The sequence below is a fragment of the Xyrauchen texanus genome, chromosome 31 (assembly GCF_025860055.1).
Source record: "Xyrauchen texanus isolate HMW12.3.18 chromosome 31, RBS_HiC_50CHRs, whole genome shotgun sequence".
NCBI lineage: Eukaryota > Metazoa > Chordata > Actinopteri > Cypriniformes > Catostomidae > Xyrauchen > Xyrauchen texanus.
Window position 1 is genome coordinate 26,097,819 of NC_068306.1, and position 27,256 is coordinate 26,125,074.

General features: G+C 38.0%; 1 protein-coding gene across 2 annotated transcripts in view; it reads left to right on the plus strand.

Moving 5' to 3' along the window:
* The first annotated feature begins 2,710 nt into the window (after positions 1-2,710).
* The window catches only part of LOC127624858 (zinc finger and BTB domain-containing protein 16-A-like), a 143,480-nt gene continuing 118,934 nt past the window's right edge, over positions 2,711-27,256 (plus strand). For both annotated transcript variants that reach the window (XM_052099806.1, XM_052099807.1), the window contains exons 1-2: positions 2,711-2,810; positions 5,174-6,523. In XM_052099806.1, coding sequence (XP_051955766.1) covers positions 5,265-6,523 — 1,259 coding nt within the window. In that variant the 5' untranslated portion in view covers positions 2,711-2,810; positions 5,174-5,264. The remainder of the gene's footprint in view (positions 2,811-5,173; positions 6,524-27,256) is intronic.

Sequence of the window (27,256 nt, forward strand, 5' to 3'; positions counted from 1 at the left end):
CTTTCACTATAGTGATTTTTCATATTGTTGCAGGTGGCATAGCTCAAATCCTTTTGGGAGCTTCTCCATAAATCCTCCCACATGCTAACTCTTTGGGTCCAGTCATTTTGAAGTACCTGATTATGTCTGCAGGAAAGTCTTCCCTCCAAGCTCCAAACCAAGTTGGTTTAGCCTTTATGGATAAATTCATTGGATACTTACAGGATGAAAGTTTTAAACAAAAATCCCTGTAGTGAAACTTTAACACTGGTGTGACCTTCAGGACATTTTGGACTATCTTACACAACTCAGAGAACAATCATTATACAGAAGTGACTCAGGCAAGACCATTTTAAGTTGTGGAATATGATCTGGAGTTGCATTTCTAAATAGGATATATGTATATGTAGAATAAACATATACAATAGATGCATTATCTAAATTATTTTAAAGTATATTTCCTTTAAGGTGGAATCTGTAAAATGATGTAAAATAGTACTAAATTGACCATAATAAAAGTCAGATATTATTGAAATGTCAACTGTTTTAGGATTACCGTAATCATATTTTACAGTGGTATTGTTGCAAATCTGAAAAAGTAAGAATCACTCAAGTATCATACTGTATGCATAATTTCCCTTTTTTCAAAAGTCTGTTAGCTTGCTTGCAACTTCAGCTTTTGCTTCTTGACAACATTACTCTGTTTTCTGCAAAAATGTCAGACTATCAGTAACACTTTACTTGTATAATGAATGTCTCATCAGAACCTTCTTCAGTAAAATGTGGATTAGATGGAGATTAGGGTAGTGCCTTTGTGTTTATCCTCAATTAAGCCAGCACAGCATGCAGCTCAAAGGTGATGGCGCTCTATGATCTCCCATCTCAAGCTTTACAGGTTCTAACAAAGATTCTCCACTGTTTCCCTTCATTTTCAGCACAGCAGATAATCTGTATAAATGACACTGAAAACAATTTAAAGGAATATTCCAGGTTTAAGTTAATTTCAATCGAAAGCTTTTGTGGCATAATGTTAATTACCTCTAAAATGTATTGATACATGTCCCTTCTTTTCTTAAAAAAAAAAAAAAGAAAAAGCTCAAATCTGGGTTAAAGTGTGGCACTTACAGTGGAAGTGAATGGGGCCAATCTGTAAACATTTAAATACTAAACAATATGTGTGTTAACAGGATTTTAGTATGATACAATCGCTAACTACTCCTTTCTGTGTAAATGTATATCCAATTTTATGCCATAATCTCGATAAGTACTTTTATAAAATGTTAAGCTTCACATTTCTGCCTTTAAACCCTCCAGAAATTGGCACCATCCACTTCCATTGTACGTGCCTCACTGTAATCTCCTTTTATCTTCATATGGATTTGGAATGAGATGAGCATGATTCAAAAATATATTTTTAAAGAAAAGGAGAAATGAATCGAAATAAATGTTTGTGGTAATCGCCAGTATGCAAACAATGCTGTCGATTGAGCTTTACTTGAATTAAACCTGGAATATTCCTTTAAGAAGTACCATTCAATCCGTGTTTGAAAGTTATTTGAGGGGTGAAGTGGTTTTATTTGAGATACTTTTATTGTTGCCTGATATATGAATGAATGAATGAATGAATGAATGAATGAATGAATGAATGAATGAATGATCTTGGGGTGCTTCAGCAAGGCTAGAATTGGGCAGATTCCTCTTTGTGAAGGACGCATGAATCAAGCCAAGTACAAGGTTATCCTGGAAGAAAACTTGCTTCCTTCTGCTCTGAAAATGTTCCCCAACTCTGAGAATTGTTTTTTTCCAGCTGGACAATGCTCCATGCCACACAGACAGGTCAATCAAGGTGTGGATGGAGGACCACCGGATCAAGACCCTGTCATGGCCAGCCCAATCTCCAGACCTGAACCCCATTAAAAACCTCTGGAATGTGATCAAGAAGAAGATGGGTGGCCACCAGCTTAAAACAAAGCCGAGCTGCTTGAATTTTTGCACCAGGAGTGCATAAAGTCACTCAACAGCAATGTGAAAGACATCATGCCAAACGCATGAAAGCTGAGATTGAAAATCAGGGTTATTCCACCAAATATTGATTTCTGAACTCTTCCTAAGTTAAAACATTAGTATTTTGTTGTTTTAATATATATATATATATATATATATTTCATTATATAAGGTCTAAAAACACAATTTTGACCAGTTCTCATTTTCTGCAAATAATTGCTTTAAATGATATTTTTATTTGGAATTTGGGAGGCATGTTGTCAGTACTTTTAAATATTTTTTTTATTTTACACAAACAACATACCTATAACTAATAAAGCCAGAGAAACTGATAATAGTGCAGTGGTCTCTTAATTTTTTCCAGAGCTGATGTAATAAATAAACAAATAAATATAATGCAGTTAATTCTGTCATCCTGTAAATCTTTTTCTCTCATTCATTCCTCAAAAGGGTTAAGTATGAATTACGTCAAATGACACTTTTCTCTTATCTCTAATGAACTAAATATTGTAGAACCTTCAGTGAAATATATCTCTATTGTGATTATAAATGATGATGATGGTTGAAGGTTAATAATGATTGTAGTGTAACGTACATCACTGCTAGTGTGCCAGACATGCTGGCCTATATTCTAGAGCCCCTAGGTGTCTCACTTTAGCAGTGTTTGTCAGGACTCCGACGAGGATGTGTGCTGACGTCACCGCTGTGTTGATTTGCTAAGCGGCGAGGAGAGAGGAGTTAGTGCGCGTGAGAGCGGGTACTGTGAACTGCGTTACTATGCTACAGCCCTAATAACCGCACACTTGGAAGCCAAACGTGCAACACAGGTGAGTTCCCACAGCTTACAGACGCGCACCTTTAAAACACGCACAGCTCAAGTCAGACCCGCATCTCTGCGTGCTTTCAGTTTGGGAAATGTGCACAGTAAGATTATCCGCGTTTGCTCTTTAATTGTGTTGATATCATGTCTCAGCATCACGTTAAGTTCCAGTGTATTTTACTGTTGCTTCAGAGTATCAGACGAAGTTGAGTTATGCGAGTGCACTCGAGTAAAAGTGTGGCTGTCAGTTTAGTGGAGGGTCAGGGCACCTGATGGATATTGGTGTTTATGTTCATCTTTACACATGTGGAAATGTTATGTTGACGTAAGCGTGTGTTTTAGTATTCGGGGGACGTGAGGTCTTCTCGCGCACCCAGACGGTGACGTGCTTCCATGTGCTTGTATTCTTAGCGTGACTGTTTCAGCCTTTAAATTCAATCACTGTTTAAATGTGTCAGAACTGTATTGGGTTTCTGTTTGATATACGCCATAGAGCAAATAAACACCGGCTTTTTTTTATGTATTTAGTTATCGGTAGGCCTATTGTCTCATCATTAAATCAGAGCCACCATGAAGATGCGTGTCACCGTTAGAAAAATAAAAAATATATATAGGCTATAATTCAAATACAAATTTAAAGCTGAATTTGAGACAGTTGATTGATTGTGAAGGCACTACTAGCCTAATATATATATATATATATATATATATATATATATATATATATATATATATACACATTTAAACTTGTCCTTCCGATAATGCCGATTGTAGCCTATGTAAAATATTAAATTAAATGGCGAGCGAGTAAATTCATTCACGTGTGAACAGTCGAATCATCTCGATAACATTGATCAGTCAATGAGCTCCGACTGGACTTAATTGGTCGTTTATGGAGTTAGACGGCGTTAAAAAGTAGAAGTTAAATATTATGGACATGTGTTGATCATGTGTTCTTTCCTGACTTATGTTAGATATTTGATATAGTATTACACAGTTCACGCGCAGTGTAGGCTATGTTAGTATATCAGCCTGAATGAATCTTGCGCTATTGTCGCTTTTAATGTCTCATCAGTACAGTAAACGGCACTCAGATTGATGCTTATTCATTTCTCACTGATTTTTCGCTCTTCTGTGTTCTGTAATTAATTCTCAATGGGAGTGAATACAGGTGGCCGCGTGTTTTACGCATTGCATACAGAATATTTTCTCTCGTTCGCTCGTGACGGCCTTCGTCAAAACTTTCGCTTATTTGCTGATGTGCGCCGGACAGAGACGTTATGCACATCAAGGGTACGTTCTCAATGAAAAAGTCCGTCATTCACAGCTAAGAACATATACTCTTTGACATGAGGACAATTTACTTCTGTGTGTGATGTCTGCTTTTGGCTCGAGTAGCTTCTTTGTTGAATGTAATGCAAGCTTGTTTTTCATTCTTAGCAGATTGTGAAATTTTGACCTATTTGGATGTGTAAATGTAAATAAATATCCATATGTCTATTTCAGCCTATTTTGTAATTAAATGACACAGTTTCAAATTAGTTACGAAACAGACCAGTTGACTGACGTGATGCATTTGTCTTGTTTTTAAAAATTATTTTTTGAGAAAATGAAAAAAAAAAAATAATAATAATAATAATAAGTTTATATGTAGTTTAAAATAATAATAATAATAATAATAAATAAATAAATAAAAAGCATTTTGGGGGATTTCAAGTGCCCTGCGATTTTTTTTGTCATCCTCTGTTCCAATTATTACTAGCAACAGCTTGCCTCACTCTCCGTGCTCTGTTCAGTATCCCTGTCTGTGATGAGAATACTGAATAAGATGCCATTTCATTTGATGAGGCTGTTGATGGGCTTTGTAAGGCACGCTCAAACACATAGAAACAAAGGCTTGATTACTGCCAGCTTTTAAGTGAAGTTTTTGTTTTTCATTTAACAGACCTATATTTGGATTATGGATGTACTCCTCAAATGTTCATTGTGACGTTTTGATGACAATTCAGTTTAAATGCTTGTTAAATAATGAAAATTAAAATGCTTTGGTCGAAGCTTTGTCTGTTTCGTAAGAATCTGCTGCTAAAATATTATTGGTCACATGTCGATGACATGTTTGTTAAATAATGCCAGATGTGTTTGTTCAGTATAGATTACATCTGAAGTTTAATTTACTGACATAAAATTATTCCCACATAATATTCTGCCATTTTATGGCATTCGTATTAATATATAAGAAATTAAGAATGGTGTATTTTAATGTTCTATTGCCACAGATCTATTTGTAGGGGTGCATTTTCTAAAAAGTCTAATAAACATTGCAACCTTAATACATTTTAACTGTGGGTCTCCCTTTTCATCTCTTTCTAGATTGACCTTATCTTGTTTTCAAAGATAACTGAACAGACTGCTACTTGGGAAGTAAGACTCATGTGTTGGCCGTGTGGATTTCAGAGACGTTATGGATTTGACTAAAATGGGTATGATCCAGCTCCAGAATCCCAATCACCCCAATGCCCTACTGCACAAAGCAAATCAGATGCGCCTGGCTGGCACACTGTGCGACGTGGTCATCATGGTGGACAGCCAGGAGTTCCACGCTCATCGGACTGTGCTGGCCTGCACCAGCAAGATGTTTGAAATCCTCTTTCACCGCAACAGCCAACATTACACTTTGGACTTTCTCTCACCAAAGACTTTCCAGCAGATTCTGGAGTATGCCTACACTGCCACTCTTCAAGCTAAAGTGGAGGATCTGGATGATCTGCTGTACGCAGCAGAGATATTAGAAATAGAGTATTTGGAGGAACAATGCCTGAAGATACTGGAGACCATCCAGTCCTCGGATGAAAATGACACCGAGGTCAACATGAACGATGGTGGCACAGAAGATGATGACGAGCGTAAGGGAAGGCATGGGAGGAGCCAAGCAGGTTCCAAAAAGCATTCCATGGAAGAGGGCAGCTACATCTCCGCTGCCCAGCAAGCACTGGCACTGCCCGGAATGGTGGATCAGAGTCCGTCTGTCTCAACCTCCTTCAGCCTCTCCACCATGAGCCCAACCAAAGCAGCCGTGGACAGTCTAATGAGCATCGGCCAGTCCCTCCTGCAGAGCAGCTTGCACCCTGGTGTGAGCTCTGAACGTCCCCTGCATGGCAACTCACACCATATGATGGGAGAGATCAAGACTGAGATGATGCAAGTAGATGAGAGCGCAGGTAATGAGAGCCCCAATACAATGGAGCCCAATACCTCCAGCAATGGAGAGCGCAGCGGAGAACCTGACAAGAACCGTGATGGGCCTGGCACCCCTACCAGGAGTAGTGTGATCACTAGTGCCCGCGAGCTCCATTACGTCAGGGATGAAGGTGCGGGTGACCAGCAGGCCGAGGTCAGCCAGATGGGGCTTGAGGCCATGGCAGGGATGACTGAGAAACACTTAGCTTCACTGTACGGCATACCACCCAACCATAAGAATGAAGGGATGCTCGCTATCCCGGCTTCTATGGCCTCAACCTTGCATATGTCACCAGCCCTGGCCATGTCCATGGACTTCAGTGCCTATGGGGGCTTGCTGCCTCAGAGCTTCATCCAGAGGGAGTTCTTCAACAAGCTTGGTGAGCTAGCTGCTGGAATGAAGCCTGATGGCCGCAACCAAAATGAGCGCTGCAACGTGTGTGGCACTGAACTGCCTGACAATGAGGCCATAGAGCAACACAGGTAAGCCGGTCATTACATCACTGTGAATGACTGCTTTGTGGGCAAGTGTGAGAGTTTGTTTTGCTGTTGTCTGTCTGTTGTATATCAAGTTGGTTGGTACAAATGCGTCTTGTTCTTTTAAATGCCTTTATTTCTGCATAATATTTTTTTTTTCCTAACTTTGTGCAAAGGCCGGGTCTTGTAATTCAATTAGTTTACTGCGCGCCGTAAAACAAAGGATCACAAGGTGCCGATTTTTTTGAAATTCTTTGATTAAAGAACTTTGTGGAAGATGAGTCATGATGGTTAACTAATGATTGCTTATCTTTCATGCTGAAGGTCAATTTGCCTAATGATCTGCATGGAGTGTATATGACAGAGAGTGATTGCAGAGTTGATTTATGCACTTATATGTTTTCCAGCTGCTTTTCCCTTATCAAGAAAAAAAATGAAAGCTGAAATAACTTGTCACTTTTGAAATGGCTGAGAGCAAAATAGGTCAGTCAAATTGCTATAAAAAATCTCAGTCATTAAATCTATTGCAACGGTTTAAAGCTGATGTGTTAAAAGGCTCGTATCCTTTTGTAGTTTTGGCTCTATGGGGCACTGTTTGTTTGAGCAGCCCGCTCGGCCCATCCCAGCAATATAGTTTGACCAATAGTGTGAGTTCAGGGTGGGACTATTTGTTTGTACGACCAATGGATGAAGATAGGGGAAGTTTTCTGGAATGTGTTTAAAAAAAACGTTGATTTATTTTTGCAATTTTGTTTGGTGATGCTAGTGGTGCACAAATTATACTAAAGCTTTAAAATAATGCATAAAGAATCTGTCAATTCATTGCAATAATTCATGGATTTAATAAATAAAATGCTGAATGAATCAAATGCAATCTGTCAGTATTATTACTAGTTATGTATTAATATTCATGTTAATCAATATTAATATTAGATATATTATTGATTTTTTTCCATTTAATATAAGTTGGAAAAAAATTTCAAGTTAAAAAATAGAAAATTAATAAATAGTAGGTTATTAAAATTATCAAAAGGGAATACCCCTTCACTTAGTTCTTTAAATTTTAGTTTAATTTTTATGTGCATACCTCATGTTCTTCTGCTTACTGTAAGTTTGTTATATTTTATATATATATATATATATTACACAGTAAGAGCTAAGACAAGGCTTTCCCAATCTAGTGAAGAAAAATTATTGTTTTTAACTTGGTTGCTTTAAGTGGGCCATCTGTGTTCCGGCTCCCAGGCGTTGGGTGCTGATCACTTCCAGGCCTGTCCTGGTGGCTGCTGAGTGACCCTGGAGAGGCTCTGGCTGAGCCCATTAGCTGCACCTGGAGAGGGGGGCAGGCTAATGGGAAGCAGCCTCCACACACACACACCCTGACCCCCATGGTGTGGCCAGTGTTGAGTAGGCCAGCCTGGGCCCCAGCCACCCAGGACAAGGAAAGCCTTATTAGCTTTATGAGTGGAGCAGACTGTCCGGCCAAGGAAATGAGGGTCTGCATGGAGGACCTGGGCTGACCTTCACAGCGTAACCTTTTGGCCACTTGCCTGTCCTCTGGTTCTCGCAGTGTGACTTGTGGGAGTGTATCAAGGAGCTGAGATGGGGTGAGGAAATCCATACCAGGCATTATCATCTTGTGAAGCCCATAACCGCACCCTTGCACCTAACTAGTGTTGCTGAACTCCGGCCAAAGAACACAGGGTTTCCAAACTATTTTTGGAGTTGTAAACAACTTTTCAAACATGTTATAAGTTACAGAACTTATAGTTAACAGATAAATAGGAAATAAATATTGAGAAGTCTCATCTACAGGTTGACAAATGTGTACTACTGAAACAGCTGTGGATTTGTGGATCTTGGATGTTAGTGCTTATTTTGGTGATATAAAGGAGGCTGTACAGTTGCAATGCAATCCAGTGGACATAGCTGAGATTGGATAATTGATCTTGGGGCCAAATACAGAGAGTTGAAAAAGCTATTAAGCAGCAACATTATTAAAAAGCAATGAGGGAAAACTACATCTTCACAGGGAAAGTGATAGAGTAGCTTCTGCTGAAGCCTGTTTGAGCAAACCACATCATATTATTTAATTAAATGAGTTTTAGTGCTTGTTAGATGGATTTCAACAGATTAAGATTCAGTTTATTTCTTCCTGACAGGCCCGGGATTGAGAATGGACAGGCTTTAAATGTTGGAGCATTTTCTTTTTCCTAATCTGTTGGAATGCCAGGCAGTTAAAGTTCATCTGAAGAGTCCGTTTCAGCCCAAATATTGATATGTCTGTAGAAGTGTTCAAGATGGCACTAATAAATCCCTTTTCATTGCCTTCATCATTCACTGAGTGAAAAATGCTCATTCACCCTTGTGATCTTTTAAGGCTGGTGTTTATCATTGAAAGACATTTTTGACAAACCATATTAATTTATAAGTTGTCTGTACTTGTGTGAATCATACGGTGTCATTAAAGTAAATATGTTAGCAAAGGCATGTAAGATGGTTTGAATTTCGTCTAAAAAGAATGAATCAGTTGCTGAAAAAGCATGGCAGTCATAATGTAATGGAATTATAATTTTAGAGGTTTCCCTTTCTGCTTCTTTTTTTGCCAGAAATATCAGTTAGAGGTACTTATCTAACCCTTTCAATCCATTTTAAAAGAAAGATCACTGAAAACTCAAAAAGGAAAGGAAAATGAAAGCTAACCATGGCAAAATAAGACCACAGCTACTGACAGCTTGCTGCAGATGGAGCGGCAGCTCTTGTGACTAATTACAGATTATTTGGCAACAAATTGTACCAGGGTTCCTGCCATCTCCCGCACTCAACGTGAAAAATATTTCTGTTTGAGAGGTTATTTGAGGCAAACAGGTCAAGCTAACTGTCTGTAATTGTTTCCAGACAAGGCTCGGATCTGGTTGCGTGTGGATATTTGTGTTTTGGAGCGAATAAGTGCTTGCTTCCTGTATAAATGTAGCAAGCTCCATTCATTTTTCGTTGACCTGGGTTATGTCATAAAGTATTGAATGATCTGAGCATCAGTTCCAAAATGGTGGGAGAGACAAGACTGTCCCATTGACTAAACCACTGGAGGATTATTTTAATAGATGCGAGTCTGAGGGTTGCCTAAATGGAGTTTATTTGTTTTGCAGTCACCCAGAGTTTTCTGCAGTAGCTAAATAAAAGCTGGATATCAACAGCATAGCATTTTTTTAGAGACTTATAAAAAAGAGGCAGAAAGTGGTCCTTTGACTCAAGGAGAATGGAAAAATAATCGACACCGCTCTTGTAACAGGTCTTGTTGTCTTCAAAGACGAGATGGTGTGCTTAAAGAAAATTGAATTTTGTGGCTTGTAGTCCGTTTATTAGCTTTTAAGCCATCAGTATTAGAGGTTGACTGATATTGGATGTTGCCGATACACACCTGAGTTGGAGGGAAAGGCTGATAACCAATGAGTCGGATGATTTGTTTTTTAAAATCGATTTTTAGAATGTAAAAAAAAATCTTATTCTTAATTTACTACGATAGGCACAGACAAAGAGTGCTAAATTAATAAAATCTCAGATGCTGTTTAATGTTCAACCAAAAATAACCAGAAAAAAAAATCTGATTTGATTCAGAACAGTGGACTTTTAAGTATAAACAAGCCCAAAATACTTGGGGCTCTTATTTTGAAATGAAGAAATTATAGTTCCAAAAAGCAATAGTAAAACCGATATATCGGTTTACCTCTAATCAATGTTACAAAATGTATTTTTAACAGCTATACACATTACATTTTTACAGTATTTATCTTCTTAAAAAAACGGCCCAAAAATATTGATTACTAATCTTTTACTACACAGATTTTTGTCCAATCAAACGCTTTCTAGATTTATAGACTGACAGTGAATCAAGAAACACTTCCCCCAGTGGCCAAAGTGGTTAGTGTCCATGGAGGGGTGCCAAAAGCAAGTTGTTAAGTGAGTTGTTTTCAGCTGTACAGGCAGTAATATAGCCCCCTTAAACCCAAAGTATACTTCGGTCTGACGCAAGCGCTGAGCTTCCGTGCACAGAACGTGTGACACAAATCTCATCATCAGCAGTGTGCTCGAACACTGAACACGCACAGCACGATTTTTTTTCTTACCGTGCATCTTTGAACACGCAGAATGCACATGCGTCTTGAATTTTTTGCACTAATTAGTGGGTCCACAAGGTGGCAGTACTCACATCTGGGCAGTTGCTGTCACAAAGAAGAGCTAGAAGATGCAATCGCGGTAGATTACAGGAGATGAAGGTAAAAAATAGGGATGCACCGGTACCACTTTTTATGCCACAATGGAAAGTTTGATTCACTTTTACAAAAATCAACAGCTTTGGCAATATTGTATGTACTACAGTAATGCCAGTAAAGCACATTAAATTCGATAGTGATTTATGCATGTTTTATGAACTGTACCACCAACCCAAATCCCAAACCTAAACCTATCAGTGGAGTAAAAATGTAATGTTATGGGAAAATGCAGAGTCATCGTCATCCTTTCAATGTGGTATCTGAACCTGAGATTCCCAGGTTGCTGACGCGAAATGCTTCCGGTTCCCCCATGGGGGAAGGTAAAGAAGCTGGAGCCAATGCAAAAAGGTCTAATAGGAGATGCCATTTGTCAGTATGTTAGGTAGTCGATCCTAGGGTAAAAGATGTATCGGAAACAACATGGTACTGACCTCCCTTGTAATTATGTTGCATGAGAATTATTACTACCTGCAACGACTAGCAGGTAATAAGTCATGCTTTATGGCTGTGATGTAAACTTAAGGCTGTTGACCATTTACAAAAATATATATATCCCAGCCACACTGTGAAATTATTTATCTTCAGGTGACATGGTGGATAGTTCAGGTGATAGCTTTGTGATGGGTTGATTTGGTTCTTCTTGGTGTAGAGGTGGAATGGGTTGAGTGGAGTCGAGCTAGCAGAGGTAGCGCTAACCCTGAGCTAGCTACAGTGTTTAAACAGGAGGCAGGGTCATATCTGTGCATATCAGAGGCACAGATAACCCTGTACTATCCTTTCCACTATGCTAAGAGCAGGTGGGGATGATAAGTCCTCGTGGTGCTGCAGAGAATGATAACACCAGGCTGCAGTGAGGGTGAGAGGCACTTTCCTTGTATGTTCACAAGTGCAGCTGAATCTCACCACGGAGCTCTAACTCCTACAATGGCTATTACATACAGCAGTAGCTCCCAGACCTGACACACAACATGATGTTCAGTTCAAGTTCTACTCTGACGTTCAGCAAAGAACACCTGTAATGTAATTTATTTGTCATTCAGGAATAGTTTTATGTTCACTAAGACTTTATTAATATGTTGTATTAGGGATGTGCATACTGCATATATTTAAAAATTGACTAGTCAGTGGGATGTCTGAGGGACATCAAATCCTGTGTGCTTAGGTTGGTATTGGGTTCACCTGATCCCAATCAGACTTGTTTCTTAGGGGATGTTTGCATAAGACACGTTCTTGTGTTATAAAACAGATTGGGCAGCACGCACCTTGACATGTATTCATGAAACATGGACTCTTTTTTTATTTTTTTTTTTATTTGGCGTGTCGTTTGTTGCAGGATGCTCAGAATCTCAATGTGTATGTCTGTAGTGGTGGTGCTTTTTAAAAGGGATTGATTTAAAGCTGGAACTTTTCAAGGAGTCTTTTACCCTTGCAAAGTGTCTAACATCTAATGGGCAGCACTTTATTAAAGCGCCACCAAACAGCTACAATAGCATATGTACATAAATATATTAAGATACACTAGTAAAAAGCCTTACTTATCGACCTAGGCTGTTGGATAACTAGTTGAGAGGCTTGGGATTGATGTCTTTTTCACTCATCGATAATAAAAAAATAAAAATACAGATGATTATCCCGATGAGCATTTATTTTATTTTTTTCAGATATAAATAGGGCTACTCGTTACACAGTAGTATTTGTCTCTTCATACATTTAGCCTGCACATTGTTTTTTTTGTTACAAGTATGTCTTTGTGGTTTGAAAGTTCATATGAAACCTATTCATGGCTACATACAGAATAATTGCATAATAAACGTCGCCCATTTCTAATCCTTCCGTTTGCACCGTTAACTAGTTTCATACACTAACCTGGAATCTCATCAATGTCACTACATTCTTGAAGTGCAAAAACATTTTTAACATTTATGTGTATATTGACTAGATTAACAACATTGGGTGCAGGTGGCAGTCCAATCCAGTCCTTTGTGCTTCTCGTCACACTAATGCCATCTTTGATTTTTGACAGGAATGACAAGGCTGTGAGGGATAGAGATGTACTGTTGTTTAAACCGTTTTGGGATTGTTCCGAAAATATTTTTCCAAGAACATTCAATGTACAAAAAGCTCCAGTAAACTTGATTTGTCTAAATTCAGGTGGGATCTAGGAGCTTGAAACAACATCTGTAGATACTATACTATGGCTATTTCTGAAGTCAGTATATTTATCCATCCAGTTTGCCATAACTGTGAAAAGTCCTCCATGCAAGCTGGTTTGATAGAGCGTGGTATTTAACTCTGAAGCATTAAGGCAATAAACAATTAAAAGCCAAAGACACTTCAAACAAGCAGACTAATCACTTTGTCTACTTTGCCAATTAAGTTTCTAAAAATCTGTTTTGACTCCTTTGAAAATGGGAACATTTATTTTCACTGTTTCATACGTTTTCGGGACAAGAAATTATGTGCACTTTTTTTTTTTATTATTCGTTTTTAGATATCTAGCAAAATTTAAAATCACTGATTTGCCCACTTTGTGAATTTTGGTCATAAAAGTGTCAATTTTAAGTGTCTGATTTAAGCTTCTTAGAATTTTTCAGAAAAAAAATAAAACTCTAGTTTGATGGGAGTGGTTTGAGTAACATGCACACTGAAAACCTTAAGTTAATTGCACTCATTTGATTGAGTAAACTTGTTCCCTCAATTCTATTGGGTAATGGGGTTTCCCAAATCTTGCTTATTTAAGTTAAATTAACTTGGTTTTCAAGTAGAGTGAACTTAACTATTTCAGTTGAGTTAACAACATGCAAGTAGACATAACTCAGATTTGAATTTAAATATTGTTGTTTCTACTGTTGTACATTTTAATTGAATTGATTCAATTTTAGATCAAACAACATCACAGTTCAAATAAAGAACTGATTCTAGGTCAATTATTAAATCATTATTTACAGAACTTCAACTGCACATGCACAAAGAGAACTAAGATAGTGTGACCAGGGTCCAACTTGACCAAAGAGAAACAGATCACACTAATTACACATTGCACATTACACCAAACAACTGTTTGCAACAAAGCATAAATAATACAACAAATGATCCAAAACATCTATGAATTCCTAATAACAATTATTTAAATTCCCCAATCTGTTCCCTCTGACCAAGGAAACAATTCAAGCAGCAAGGGATTGTGGGTATTCCCCATAGCCTCAATTTTGTACTCAATAGTTTGAGTTATTGACACTTAAAATCTTAAATCTATGGATTAAGAAAAATAAGTTCAATGAACATAAATATTTGAGTTATGAGTCCAAAACTTGACATTTCAAGTATTACTTAAACAACTTGATTTATACAGTAATGACAACTTTAGGGTTTACGGTGTGTAAATGGGATGTCTGTCATTTAATGTACTGACTTGGAGAGGAGGTGGGGAGTGTCTGTCCTTGTCTGGATGTGCTTGATTGATTTGACACAATAATTAATAAAAAAAAGATATATGTACTTAAGTGAAAAATAGATGTAATTACTACAGTGGCTATTCTATTCTGAGCAGTTTCTGTGATTGGGCTCTCCTTATTGATTACATTTTCTTTTTACATCAGAAGGGATGTTTTTTTTTTATTGTTTTTTTTAACCAAGAATGTTTGTGAAAGTCTATTATGAAGGTGCACCTGTCAGACAGAAGATTTGTGCATAGCAAAAAAAAAAAAAAAAACAGCTAAAGTTCCAGTAATAATCAAAGTTCATAATAAATTAGAAATATTAAGAAAATACAGTATCTGCAATCACACACATTTTTATCCAGTCAGGTTTAGATCTCTGAGAACAAACAAGCTGGCGGAAAAACTGTATATAATTTGCAGTGTAATTTTCAGAGTAAGAGGTGGCACAGTGTTAAATTCAGAAGTATTTGGTGTGAATTCACAGGCCACCCATAAGCAATTTTATTTGATTACTGCATATAAAATAAAAGCATGGCATCAAAAAAATGTATTGTTGGATATTTGACAGTAAGTAGCAAACCTAGATATTTTATGCTTCAAAATGCATTTGTTCATTGGTTTTAGTTGTAGATGTGTTAGTTTATGCAGCCCACATACGGCAGCAGCTGGCAAGCACCCAATTATGGACAGCCTTTAAAAGGCCCTGCTTGAACTGTAAAGATTTACTACACCACCCCTCTGATCTGGAATCTGCCTTCTGTCCTCACTGTCAAGACGAGAGATGTATCGATTAAAGACTTAACACAAGATTGCATCATGTGTATTGGACTGTGCACCATGACTACAGCTCCAGAATATCTTCTAAACATCGCTGAAGAAAACACGTTTATTCGTTCTTGTATCAGAGCATGCCATCAGGTGAATTTCGCCACCAAACTCATGTTTGATTCGGTTCTGTCTGCTCATATCAGTGGCATCACCTAGATGTGATTTCAGGTCTACCGTTCGCCTGCAGAAAATAATAGACACACTTTTTGATTCACTTGAATAAGGAAAAATGGTAAACACACAGGCGGGCAGTGCTGCCTCATATTATTAAAGCGATAGGCATCTGGCATGCCCATAAAAAGAAATGACGGTTGCATACAGGGCTTTTTCACTGAGGTGCTTTTCGATGGCCGCTTTCTTATCTGTTCTGTGCAACTGGAGATGGAAGGATTACGGGCCGAACAGGGTGCTGTGAGCCCACTGCTGTGCCAGGTGGCACACTAGCCGTCTGCAAATATCTAAAGCCATTCTGCTCCACCACACATGTAGATGCACGCATACACTTGTCAAAATCAGATTTAAACAGTGGCCGTGGCAATGTAAATGAATCAAAAGCAGGCTGGATGAGATAAGGCAATGGTGTTACTTAGGAAGAGGCCCTGTCATGTTGGCCCTGTCTTGACTATATTGCACCTGTTTGATTGGTCAGAATGGCTGCTGGTAAACCAAAGTAACTCTGATTCTGTTCATCAGGCATCAGACTTTGATTGAATGGCCTGTAGTTGACCAACTCTGTCAAGTTTCAAAGAATGCCTGTTACTGCTCTACTGTTTCCCCACATAACAGAAAATGAAAGAAATTCCATTCATTTCAGAGTTAACGGGTAACTTTCAGTGTTTCCACTGACGTGGGAAGCCTAAAATTTACAAGCATTTTTAAATGTCCAGCCCTGGAAAAGTCATAGAAATGAATAAAATCTTAAAAGAAATGGAAATTTCTATATTGACTAAATGTTTTCTAGTAATGTTCAGCTTTATAAATTTCATTGGCTAGAAATTGCTCTTTGTTAGTGTACAAACTTTGGTCACAATATGTTGGAACCCTGAACTTTAGAGGAAAACCCTTAGATTTAAAGGGATAGTTCATCCAAAAATTATGTTTACTCGCCCTCAGGTTTTTCCAAGCCGTTTCACTTTCTTTCTTCCATGAAACACAAAATTATGTATTCACCATGAATGTAGCCTCAGTCGCATTTATCTTTCATTGTATGGAAAAAAAGATGCAATAAAAGTGAATGGTCACTTAGGCTAGCATTCTGCCTAACATACTTTTTGTTCCACAGAAGAAAGACTGTTTTAAAGGCTTTTGGAACAACATGAGGGAGAGTAGGCTGAATGATGGCAGAATTTACGTTTTGGTTAACTATCCCTTTAAATTACATTGATCAGTGTTTTACCCCAACAAATGTATTTGTCAATCACTAAATATTTGATCTATTGATTGTGTACACTTATGTAAGGATTAACAATCCAATAAAAAATGTCCTAATACTCAAAATAATCGTAGCTTAGCAATAAAAATTGCATATTGAATGTTAAAGCTTGCTAAAGTCACTCAAAATTCACCCCAAGGCAAAATATGCTTAATCAAAATTGTGGTTTTTTTTTTGTTTTTTTTTAATAATCAGTGTTCAAGGAGGAAAAAATAAATCATCAGTGTCAATGCTTGGGTCTCTGAGGGTTAAATATTGCTAAAATACATTGCAATGATTCTTTCATTCATCGCCCACTTTTATTTTATTATATCACAGGTTCCTCTTTTCAGTAAATACAGTGTTTTAATCCCATCAATATCCAATTAGCATATGGTTTCTGGATCTGGCAACATGAAAGAGGACGTGTCTTCCCCCTCGTTAGTTATAAGGCTCTTTCGAGCTCAACGTACAATGAAGGTCTGGAGCAAAGGGCCAAGCCAAGCGTGCATGGGGGCTGTGTGAATGCACTGCTGGGGCTCCAGAATCCCCTGGAAGTATCAAATCGGAACCTTCCATGAGATGGGCTCTAATTAGGTCCTTGGTTGCCTATTGAATGGGGTGCCAGAGATTGGCAAGGGGCCCCCGAAAGAGTGATACAAGTGTGCTGTGGAGGGGGTCATAAAATACCCATCACAGCAAATCTCTGTGATGTTGGATCAGATAGGAAGAGTTGGACGTTGAAGGGTTTGTTTATCTTGAAATCCTGTCCTGAGCTTAAACGGCAAGCATAGAACACATGCCGGTAGTTACTTAGTTTGCTTGGAAGTAATTGAGGAGATTTATATGCATACCAACATGCTGATTATTACCAAAAAGCAGCTTGTTCATAAATTCAGATGATATATGAAAAGCCACATTTACGGTTATAATCATCTGATTAATCTTTCCTTTTCACATTAAACATTGCATAAGCATGAAAGAATGCCGGTAAAGGTGTTTACATGTGAAATCGGGCTAATGGGCAAAAATGTAGGTATGTTGATTAATTTTTGCTTAAATGTTTATGACCCTACAGTGTTAAAGAAACGTTAACGACCACACATTTTTTCAGCTTAAGCAAAATCGATGCAAGATTGTGCATGTAAACGTGTCTATTAAAAAGGATAGGGAAAACAATCTGTAATAGTATTAGGCTAAATTTGCGCACTATTACTTTTTCCGATCAAAAAGGTTTTACCCTTAAAGAAATGAGTACTTTTTGAAAAATCAGTTTTATTTTACATAGAGCTGGGTTGCTTGCTTCATGGTAAGGTAACATAACCTGTCGATTACCAGTCATCGTATTATTGTAACTCCCCTACTATCGACACTTGCCTAAATAAATTCAAAATGGCTGACTTCGAATACCATTTTTACAATGGCATCGGTGACTGAAAACTATTGCTTTGCATGATCTTGCATAATACACATAGGTGTTGGTATAAAGTCCAAGACCACTGTATATATCATCCAGTGAAACATAAACTTAAATTACTGAGTAAATTTTTATTTTTGGCCCTCTCAAACTTTCTCTCCCCATTCTTTGAGGGGTGGAAATTGAGTTAGCTAAGATATGGCCTGAAGAATCCTTTCTCCCTCTCTTTTTTTCCTTTTCTCTCCTTTATTATCTGCCGCTGGAGGCATCTGAGAGAGATGGGGATGGCAACTCTGAGCGAACACACAAAGCCAACCGGTACGTTTTAAGCCATGTTGTAATCCAGGGGGATCAGTTGGATAAATGGTAGAATAAAGCTCGAAACCATAATTGATTTATGTATTTGCTGACTAAAGACGCCCATAGTGATCACTAGCAGTACAAGAACATGTACATGAATGATTAATGGCTTGGCCTTAAGAGAGCTTGTTTGAGTGTGGGGCCATGCCCTGCACTTACATTACCAAATACATCTGAGCTCTAATTCGATAGAAGAGAGATTATTTCGCTAACACACTACCTTCATTTGCCCAGCCTGAATGATGCCGTCTGTAAATCACCATTGTTTTGCTTATGGCTTGATGGCCAGGCTTTCTGTGTCACATTTGAGAACGAAAGCATTTTATAAAAATTAAAGTGATCGTAAGGCTGAATATTAGTCCGTCATCGTTTTCATTGCATCTTTTTTTCCATATAAAGATACTGTATGGTGATTGAGTGTGTCATCCTGCATAAGTTATTTTTGTAATTCATGTAAGAAAAGTATGTTTTGGAGTAACATGAGGGCAAGTAAGTGATGAAGTGATTATTTAAAAATGTCCATCTATTGTTTAATTGCTTCGCTATCTGTTTCCAGTGCTACAAACACACACTTCATTTATGTGCCCTTCTGCTGGAGACAGACATGAAAGCATTGAAAACAAAATGGGTTTTTTTTGCAGATGAATTGATGTAGTTTTCTACCCTGTGTCTCGCCGACTATTTTTGACCTGTCACCCAAATTGCACATGAGTTTTATTGCCATGTTACACCAAGAGCTTTCTCTCCCTTTAGTTCGGGCTGAAGTGGTTTGTGTTCCCTCACTGTCTGGGAGTCCAAAAGCCATTCCATTTACTGGACTGATCACCCAGGCTGCCCACTGTGACGCACCATGACTCACACGGCATCATTTCTGCTGTTTGTGTCCGTGGCAGGAGGAAACTGATGGTGCTGTCAGGGCATGCTGTACACCATTAAGCATGTAGCAGAGCGCCAGCTCTCCGCTTCTCCCCTACATGAGCCCTCCGCTGTCTCACCCAGCAATTTCACACCCCATGCTCTCTGTTTGACCTTCCTCTGGAAAGAAAAGTCACATTGATTTGGTCTTTGGGGCTGGCTTTGTCATTCTTTTGCAAAGCCAAAACGTGTTTGTGTCTAGTTTTTGCATGTTGTTCGAGTCTGTTCACTGACTGTCTGATGCATATTGTACACAAAAATGGCAAATCCTGGTTCAATTTGCCAGTTCTTATCTGAATTCTCTGCTTTACGCAACTTCTAGGAGAAAGTCTTTTAACTGTCCACCTAGAAACAAAGTTGTGTTAAGAAAGTACATTGAAAAGAAACAATTAATAGTTTGAGGAAGAACCAGAGTTTTGTTTAAGGCAAGTAAACTAGATATCCACAAGCATAACTGTATATTTAGATTTTGTTTTTGTGTCAATTTGTTGAGTTGTGTCTGTGAAATAATGAGTACTTACTACTCGTCTAAATGGATTGTGTTTGGCCAGAATAAGCTGCAATGAGGACCAGACTCTTTGCCTCAACTAGAGACTACAGAAGAGCTGAAGTCCTGAACAGGTGTTAGTCTCCTTATCAACACATCACGTCTTATCTCAGAAGCTCAGCTTTCTGCATCCTTGCGTATGCTTTAGAATGACTTAGCCTCTGACCTCATTCCACACACACTCTGTTTCTTGCCAAGCCAAAGCTGGGTTTCAACATTAACGGTAGGGTCACCACATCTGCCCCCTCTTACAAAAAAGACCACTGTGGACTTTCAGGATGTGAGTTTGTGTTACTTTTTTTTTCTCGGTTAAGCAGGTCTTGACTTTGGAGAGTAAGAAGTGGAAGATCTTTAGGGGTTTGGATGGGTTGGTGAGATGGTCACGATGAAAGGCTATTTTTATGAAACATAGAGACCTTATTTGAGCTCTGTCTAGGGGTCTGACTGTGCTATTTTAAATCCTGACATGGGTGGAGTGAGGTCTAAGAGCCATGAGAGCTTCCATTGTGAAAGGTTAGGTCTGTTACAGTAGAGTGGATGCAGGGGTCTTTCCACAGACAAAGGTGGGGTCAAACAGGCCCCCATTATTTACAGTAGTCCCTTTCATTGCCCAATTGAAACATGAGCCTCCAGGGGCCTAATGGGAAGGCCAGTGTTTTTGCTCAATCAGACCTTCAATAAGGTCAAAGAGCATCGCGGGTGGGGTGAGCTGACTTCCAGGCCTTCATATAGTGTCTTTTATTGATCAGTAAAATAATCTTTCACACAGGTTAGAAAGTATAGAAAAGAAAGAGTGGCAATGCCACACTGCCATGGTGGTGGGTATAATATGCACTTTCAGAGGAGGAGAAAGAACATTTGAGTTTTCCGATTTAAACTCAGAAATCTGTAATTTACATGTCTTAGTTATTGGACTGCAATTATCTGCAGTCCTGCAAATCATTCAGCCTGGTCTCATGAAATTTACGTGAGCATTGCAATGTTTTTTCAAACTGAAATGCTCAAGTTTTCAAGTGAAATGTCCAAATGGGGGCACCACAATCGTACAAAATTAGGTTGTAATCGGATGAGGTTTAAGGTGAATTTTAGGGTGCTTTCACACTGGCAGTTTAATTTGAAACTGAGCACGTGTGCATGAAAAATTGGTAATGTGAAAGCTGTCATGCGGACCGGCGTGCGTTTCGTGGTACAGAACCTGAGACTACCTGTAGTTTTTATATTTATAACATACATATATATATATATATATATATATATATATATATATATATATATATATATATATATATATATATATGTATATGTATGTTAGGTTATAAATATAGGGTATAATAGGAGATGATGGTGGCGATAACTTCACCTTCGACATGAGCGCGAGTAAGCGTGCTGTGTAAACAAAGATGCAAATGAATTCCAGCTGTCTCCTCAAAAAACGCTGTTTGCGAGCAGCAGCAAGACGCCTTCCCCTGGACATCTGATGAGTTACGCCATGAAGCGCATATATATGCAGTTGTCGTTCACTCTGCTGTGCATAATAGCACCAAAAACAATAAATGAAAAAAGGATGATGAGTCGCGTTGCGTTCACCATGTTTGCTTGTGATGACGTAAGATGAACGCAAATGGATCGGGGTTCTATTGAATCAAGTGAGTGTGAAACCAGACCAACACTGCAGGGTGCACCAAGAACAATTGCACTCTGAATCGGACCGCAGCTATGTTTTAATAAGTAAAACATACCTCGCTAACCTAAAACTGTACCCTAAACTCAGGGTTGGGGAGTAACGGAATGCATGTAATGGGATTACGTATTTAAAATTCTAAATACAAGTAATTCTGTATTCCACTACAGTTACAGTTACATTTTAAAAAGCATTTTGATTACTGAAGAGATTACTTTGCATTTTATTGTAATTTGTTTCATTTAATATTTAGTCCTTTCTGATGGAACAATTTATACATATAAATGTGATCCAAAGTGCATTTGAACAGCGGTGAAACACTTTCTTATGATGTTACATTCATACGAGCAGACAGAGAAGTACATTTCAAGCAGAACAAATAGAAATAAACCATGTGTAAATTGTGAGCTTTACGTTAATCTAAAATGCTATTTCTAGCCATTTTACATGCACATGTTACCAGGCAAGATTGTTTATTTTTTTTTAGCAAGAAAATTCACGTTGGATCATAATTTCTTTTTTCTTGTAATACCTTTGATATTAGGGCAAAAATGGTATTCTTGATAATAATTTTTTTTGTTTTCCTGCAAAAATATCTACTCTACTCGCTTTACTTTCCTGAAATTGCTTTTCCACTGCTGAATAGTGCCGCCTCAACGTGGGTGGAATTATAGGCTGATCATCATAGTTACACTGCCTCTACTGCAGTGACATCATCTTAAACACAACACAAACATTACTGACCAAAACAATAACACAACCACTAGCTGTTAGCTCCTAGCTCAGTGTGCTGCATAAAGCAGTTGTTGCATGGTGATTTTACACAAGTGTAACAGTTCAATTGGCCTAGCTGTTTTAGAAGCAAGCTTTCCAGTACCTGGTCAACTAAATAAAGTGAAGTTTTCAAGCAGAGTATAGAGTTAACATAACAAAATGTACCATCCTCCATCATGGATCAGCACCAGTCCAGGGCACACGCCCTCCCATTGCTCGCCGTTTAGTTAGCGTTCATTTGGTCGAACCAGTTCCACTTTTCCTTGATGGTTCTGTAGTCACTTTTATTTTTTTTTTACTTTTCCCTACACTGTTGGTAGGTCCGGTGTTAGCCGTGTGCGGCCAACAGCTGATACACTTCCTTAAAAACTTTTTAGTTTTGCATCGTTTCTTCTCTAACGAGTAGACAGTCTGCACCTCGTTTATTGACCATGGCTTGGTTTTGCACGCAGCCATTTCTTTTTTCACAATTTGAAAGGTGCGTGAACAAATTATACTGTTATTGCTGTTGCTAACTTTAAAATTAGCGGGTTGATGTCCCGTGTTGGAAATCCAGTGACTCTGGTACCAGGTACTATCCACAGTGGAAAACCCCCAAAAAGCGTGCAGAGTTGAATCGAGTCGAGTTGTAACGTGCAGTGAAAAAGCATTTTATAGTCAAAACAAGTGAAAAAATCTACCAGTGCTGAAGAAGTAATCCAAAGTATTTAGAATACGTTACTGACTTTGAGTAATCTAACAGAATATGTTAGAAATTACATTTTACAGCATGTATTCTGTTAATCTGTAGTGGAATACATTTAAAAAGTAACTCCCAACCCTACGTAATCCTAACCAATAATGTCCAAAAAGAGTTTAACAAAACAGACATCCTTACCCTTAACCAACACCTATCCCTAATCGATAGTGTTTTAAAATGCAACATAATAGTAAAGAAAACACATTAATTGAAGCAACCACATCACTTTGTGTCGCTTCTATGCCACTTTCACTTTTGTGTGACTTTGCTAGAGTCAAACTGTGGATGTCAAGCCCAAAGTCCAACGCTCTATCAGGTGGGCTACCACGCAAGCTAAGGACTTAGGAATAAATGTGTATATGTAGGTGGGTCTGTAATACAAGTGTTAAAATGTATTGTTTTTTAAATCAAGAGTTAAAGTAAAAGTGTTTGACATCATAACATAACAAATCAAAAATCAAAGCAATTGTAGTCGTGATTTGTGTGGCAATGTTTAAACCACACAGTTGTTGTAGCGCCTCTAGTGTTCATTTCACCAGGAAACCACAGCGAAACTTAGAAACTGGCACGTACAAGTCAGTTTGCAAAAATTTATATAGAGTAATGTTCATTCTATGAGACTAGGTTGAAATCTTTACTCTGGCTCTGTGATACAATTCTATTCATAAATACCATTTATTTTTTTTTTAAACTGATCTCAGAAGTCATACGAAATGTAAACGTGCAAATACCCTGATGTGTAATGTGAAAGTTAGCACAAGTTCCGTATGTCAGACATTGTGTACATGCTTATTAATTTTTATGCCCTACCCCCAAACCCCATATCTAAACCTATCTATAGAGTCCAGTAAGTGTGATTTGAAAGTGTAAAGAGTATGTGTTGTATGTCTGAAGAAAGTAATTGTCAGGTTTTAGTTGAGGGAGTGTCACCTGATTAGCTATTTTAAAGTCATATGAGTTTGTATGACCCAAATTGCATGATTTTATACGATTTAGCCAACTTGTTAGAATCCGTACAATATCTCCATGAGATTTTTTTTTTTTTTTTTTCTCATGATAAATTTATGGAGTCGATTTTTAAATGTTTTATTGAAATAATTATTGGATTAATCGCATATCAATATTTACTGAGGAAGGCCCCTGTTATCTTATAGTACAAGATAATGTACTATAAAATGATTAAAATAATGATTAATGTAATATAAAATATCATTCAGTTTGAAATGCATTACATGATATGCATATATTATGGTAACAGACAAGTAAAGCACATAGACAAACCAAAAAGTGGCTTTAAAGTTCCATCTGTGCTATTTTAAATTGTTCCTCTCAGTTGGTCTATGTACTCATGTCAGGCAAACACTTTTCTAGCATCTCAATTTGGTTGTGTTGGATTTCACTAGTTTTTAGCCTTTCTAGTCTCTAGCGCCTCTGCTGTGTTTTTGGGATGAAGTGTCAAGTTAAACGTAGTTTGAAACTTTGAAAAGCACATCTCGAGACACCTGTATTCTGTTGCTCTTGGTCCAATTGTAAAATGATGCCTGCCTGCTATTGTGATGTTTGACGAGGTGTGTTGCCTGTACAACTGGAGAGCTGACTGCCCTCTACTGCTACAGATTCACTACAACATCAAAGCTGAACTTCGCTGATGGTAGGAACATTGACATGGTGGGTCTCTCTTGCATTTGTACTGGGGTTGCAATAGCAATCATATTCTGATGTTGAGATTCATTGCAGTGTATTGAATAATGACATACTGTATAAAATATATTGTGATGTATATGTTTTCCTACTTCGGTAATTGCTGAGTGTTGCTCATATGGTTTTATATTGTTTTTAGTCAGACTGACGTTTTGTAATATTATATGCCATCTTGTTGGACTCAATCCTCAAAGCCTTCTGAGACCACTAGTATTTGTTTTCTTCCATTAAGTAAGGGAAAGTAGCCCAGCCTACTCCTGGCTCTGCTCAGCTTTATGAAAAAAAAAAAAAAAAAACACCATCTGCCAGTTGAATCCCACATAATCTTGGTGTAATCTTGACTTAAATGTTAAGAAAGAGTGAGAGCGGGTGAAGAAACTGCCTTGCATACAATACACTTAACAGAACAGTCTGCCGGAACAGATTTTATTATTTTTAGACACACAATATGGGTGGGGTCAGAGTTCATGGGGCAGAGGTCTGTGTGCGGGGGGTAGGCATGGGAGGGTTTTTGAGGGTCCAGAGTTGACCCTAACCTTTTGAACCATTGTTCTGAGGAATACAAAGGATGGTCATCCTCCTGTTTGGCCCAACTCGAGATGAGTTTGACAGAGGCTTTGAATTTGGTCGATAGAACAGTGAGTGACCAGTCAAAGAATAAATTAAGCTTATTGTTCAAACTCAACCATGATGCAAATAAAAAGGGACAACTTTCAGTTTTGCAGAATTGATCCATTTGAAGCTAAAAATGTCACCAATATAGTGCTGTTAATGTTTTTTCAAAAAGGTTACATGTGTAATTATTTCAAAGTTAAAATGCTTTCATCTATCCCAGCTTGATATAATTTCCTGTCCTCAACTGTCCTCTCACTGTCTCAGTCAATTAAAGTGTCTAAGGCCAAAAATCAAGAAAATAAATTGAAAGAACAAGTCTCTCTCTCTGACTTGTTTTCTTGGCAGCAGTGTTCTTCAGACTGCACTAGAGACCAATGGACTGCATTAGCAGAACATCACTCTCCATCTCCAATGTAGAGAGTTGGCCTTCAGTCTGAAATAGAGTTGTGCTGTGGAAATGCTGATGTGTGAGCATGAAGTGGCCAAAACTCTTCCCTTCTGTCTCTCGGCTCCTTGCTCGCTCACATTTGTGATGAGATAATGGGTCCCTTATTCTGCCCCTGCCAGCTGCTTTCTGATGTCTAATGTGTTGAATGGTTAAAAATAAACCTTTGTGTACTAGTTAAGTTGGGGAGAAAAGAGAGACCTGAGTATTAATCTGCTAGTGACTGATGGCAGGAAATCCACATGCTTCATATAGATGTGTGTGAGAGGCGGGGAGGGGAAACGCTGAATGTATACGTAGCATGTGTTCGTTTAAGTCCTTCCATGGCTCCCTGAATGTTGTGAAGACTATGGATGAAATTAATTTATGGGATTAATTTGGCATACATTGCATTTCATTCAAAATGTATTGCAGAATGTTCTCTTATCATGGAAGCTAAAGCAAGGTCACCTTGTCCATTTTCAAGGTCAGCTGATTGGTTTTGTTCCCTGGCTTTATTATGGGTTCCTCCAAATACTTAAAAATAATAATAAATAATGTTTGTCTTCCAGATTCTTTGAATCACAGTTTCCTCAAGTCTGCCAAGCTTTTTCTTATCTTGCTGATTTAAAAAAACATTATTCATAATGAATATTTGCACAATTTTGAGTGCTTTTGCCATTTAAACGTCTTTCCTGTCTTCTAGACATCACTCAGTTGAGGTGAACACAGAGAGTCAGGGTTGATCCTCTTGAAGTTGTTGTACTCTACCTGTTGTTATGTGGATTGGAGAGTCACATTTTCTTCCTATGAATTATAGAGAGGCACAATCCCCTGTTTAAGGCCAGTAACTGCTTCAGTGCATCTGCAGAATTATCCAGATCCAATCAATATCCAAGAGATGCAGCTTCATTATGGTGTCAAGGTTCTGACCCCCTTGGCTTTGTTTAATATGTTCCCTTTTCTTTAGAGAGCTTCCTTGTTGAGCCTTCTTCCACATGACATAAATAGTGGCAACAGAACTGATTTTTAAACTTTGCATCTCTTGAAATCCATGTTGTATCACACACTCAAGGAATGTGCAGTTCATTTGTATTGGGTTTTTTATATATATTTTTTGGTTTCCATTCATATGAAAATTGATCGTTTTAATCAGGCATTGTGTCCATTAGCCTTTCTATCACAGTCTGAAAGGCTCATCTTGGAGTCATGTTAATATGTGTAACTGTGCTCTAACCAGACACAATGTGACATTTCCAGCGACAAGTAATTTGTCTGTCCACACTGAAAGGGAAAATGCTGCACAATGTGATACAATCAGAGCCAATCAGAACATGGACTGTTTGATGTTTAATAGATGGTTTTGTCAGTTTTGGACCATCAAAACCACAGAAATGGGTTGAGGGTTGTCATGGCAAAAACTCAAATTTACTTGGTAAATATGGTTGTTTTTATCCCTTGTAACTTTGTCTCATCTGGTTAAGACAAGGTATAAAACAGGATTATAAAATATGTGCTGACAGAGAGTAGGTGAAATTGACTTTTCTTTTGGCATAGACACATGCTCGTCCAGGTATATTGTGCAGCACTGGACAGTTGTTGATGATTTTGTT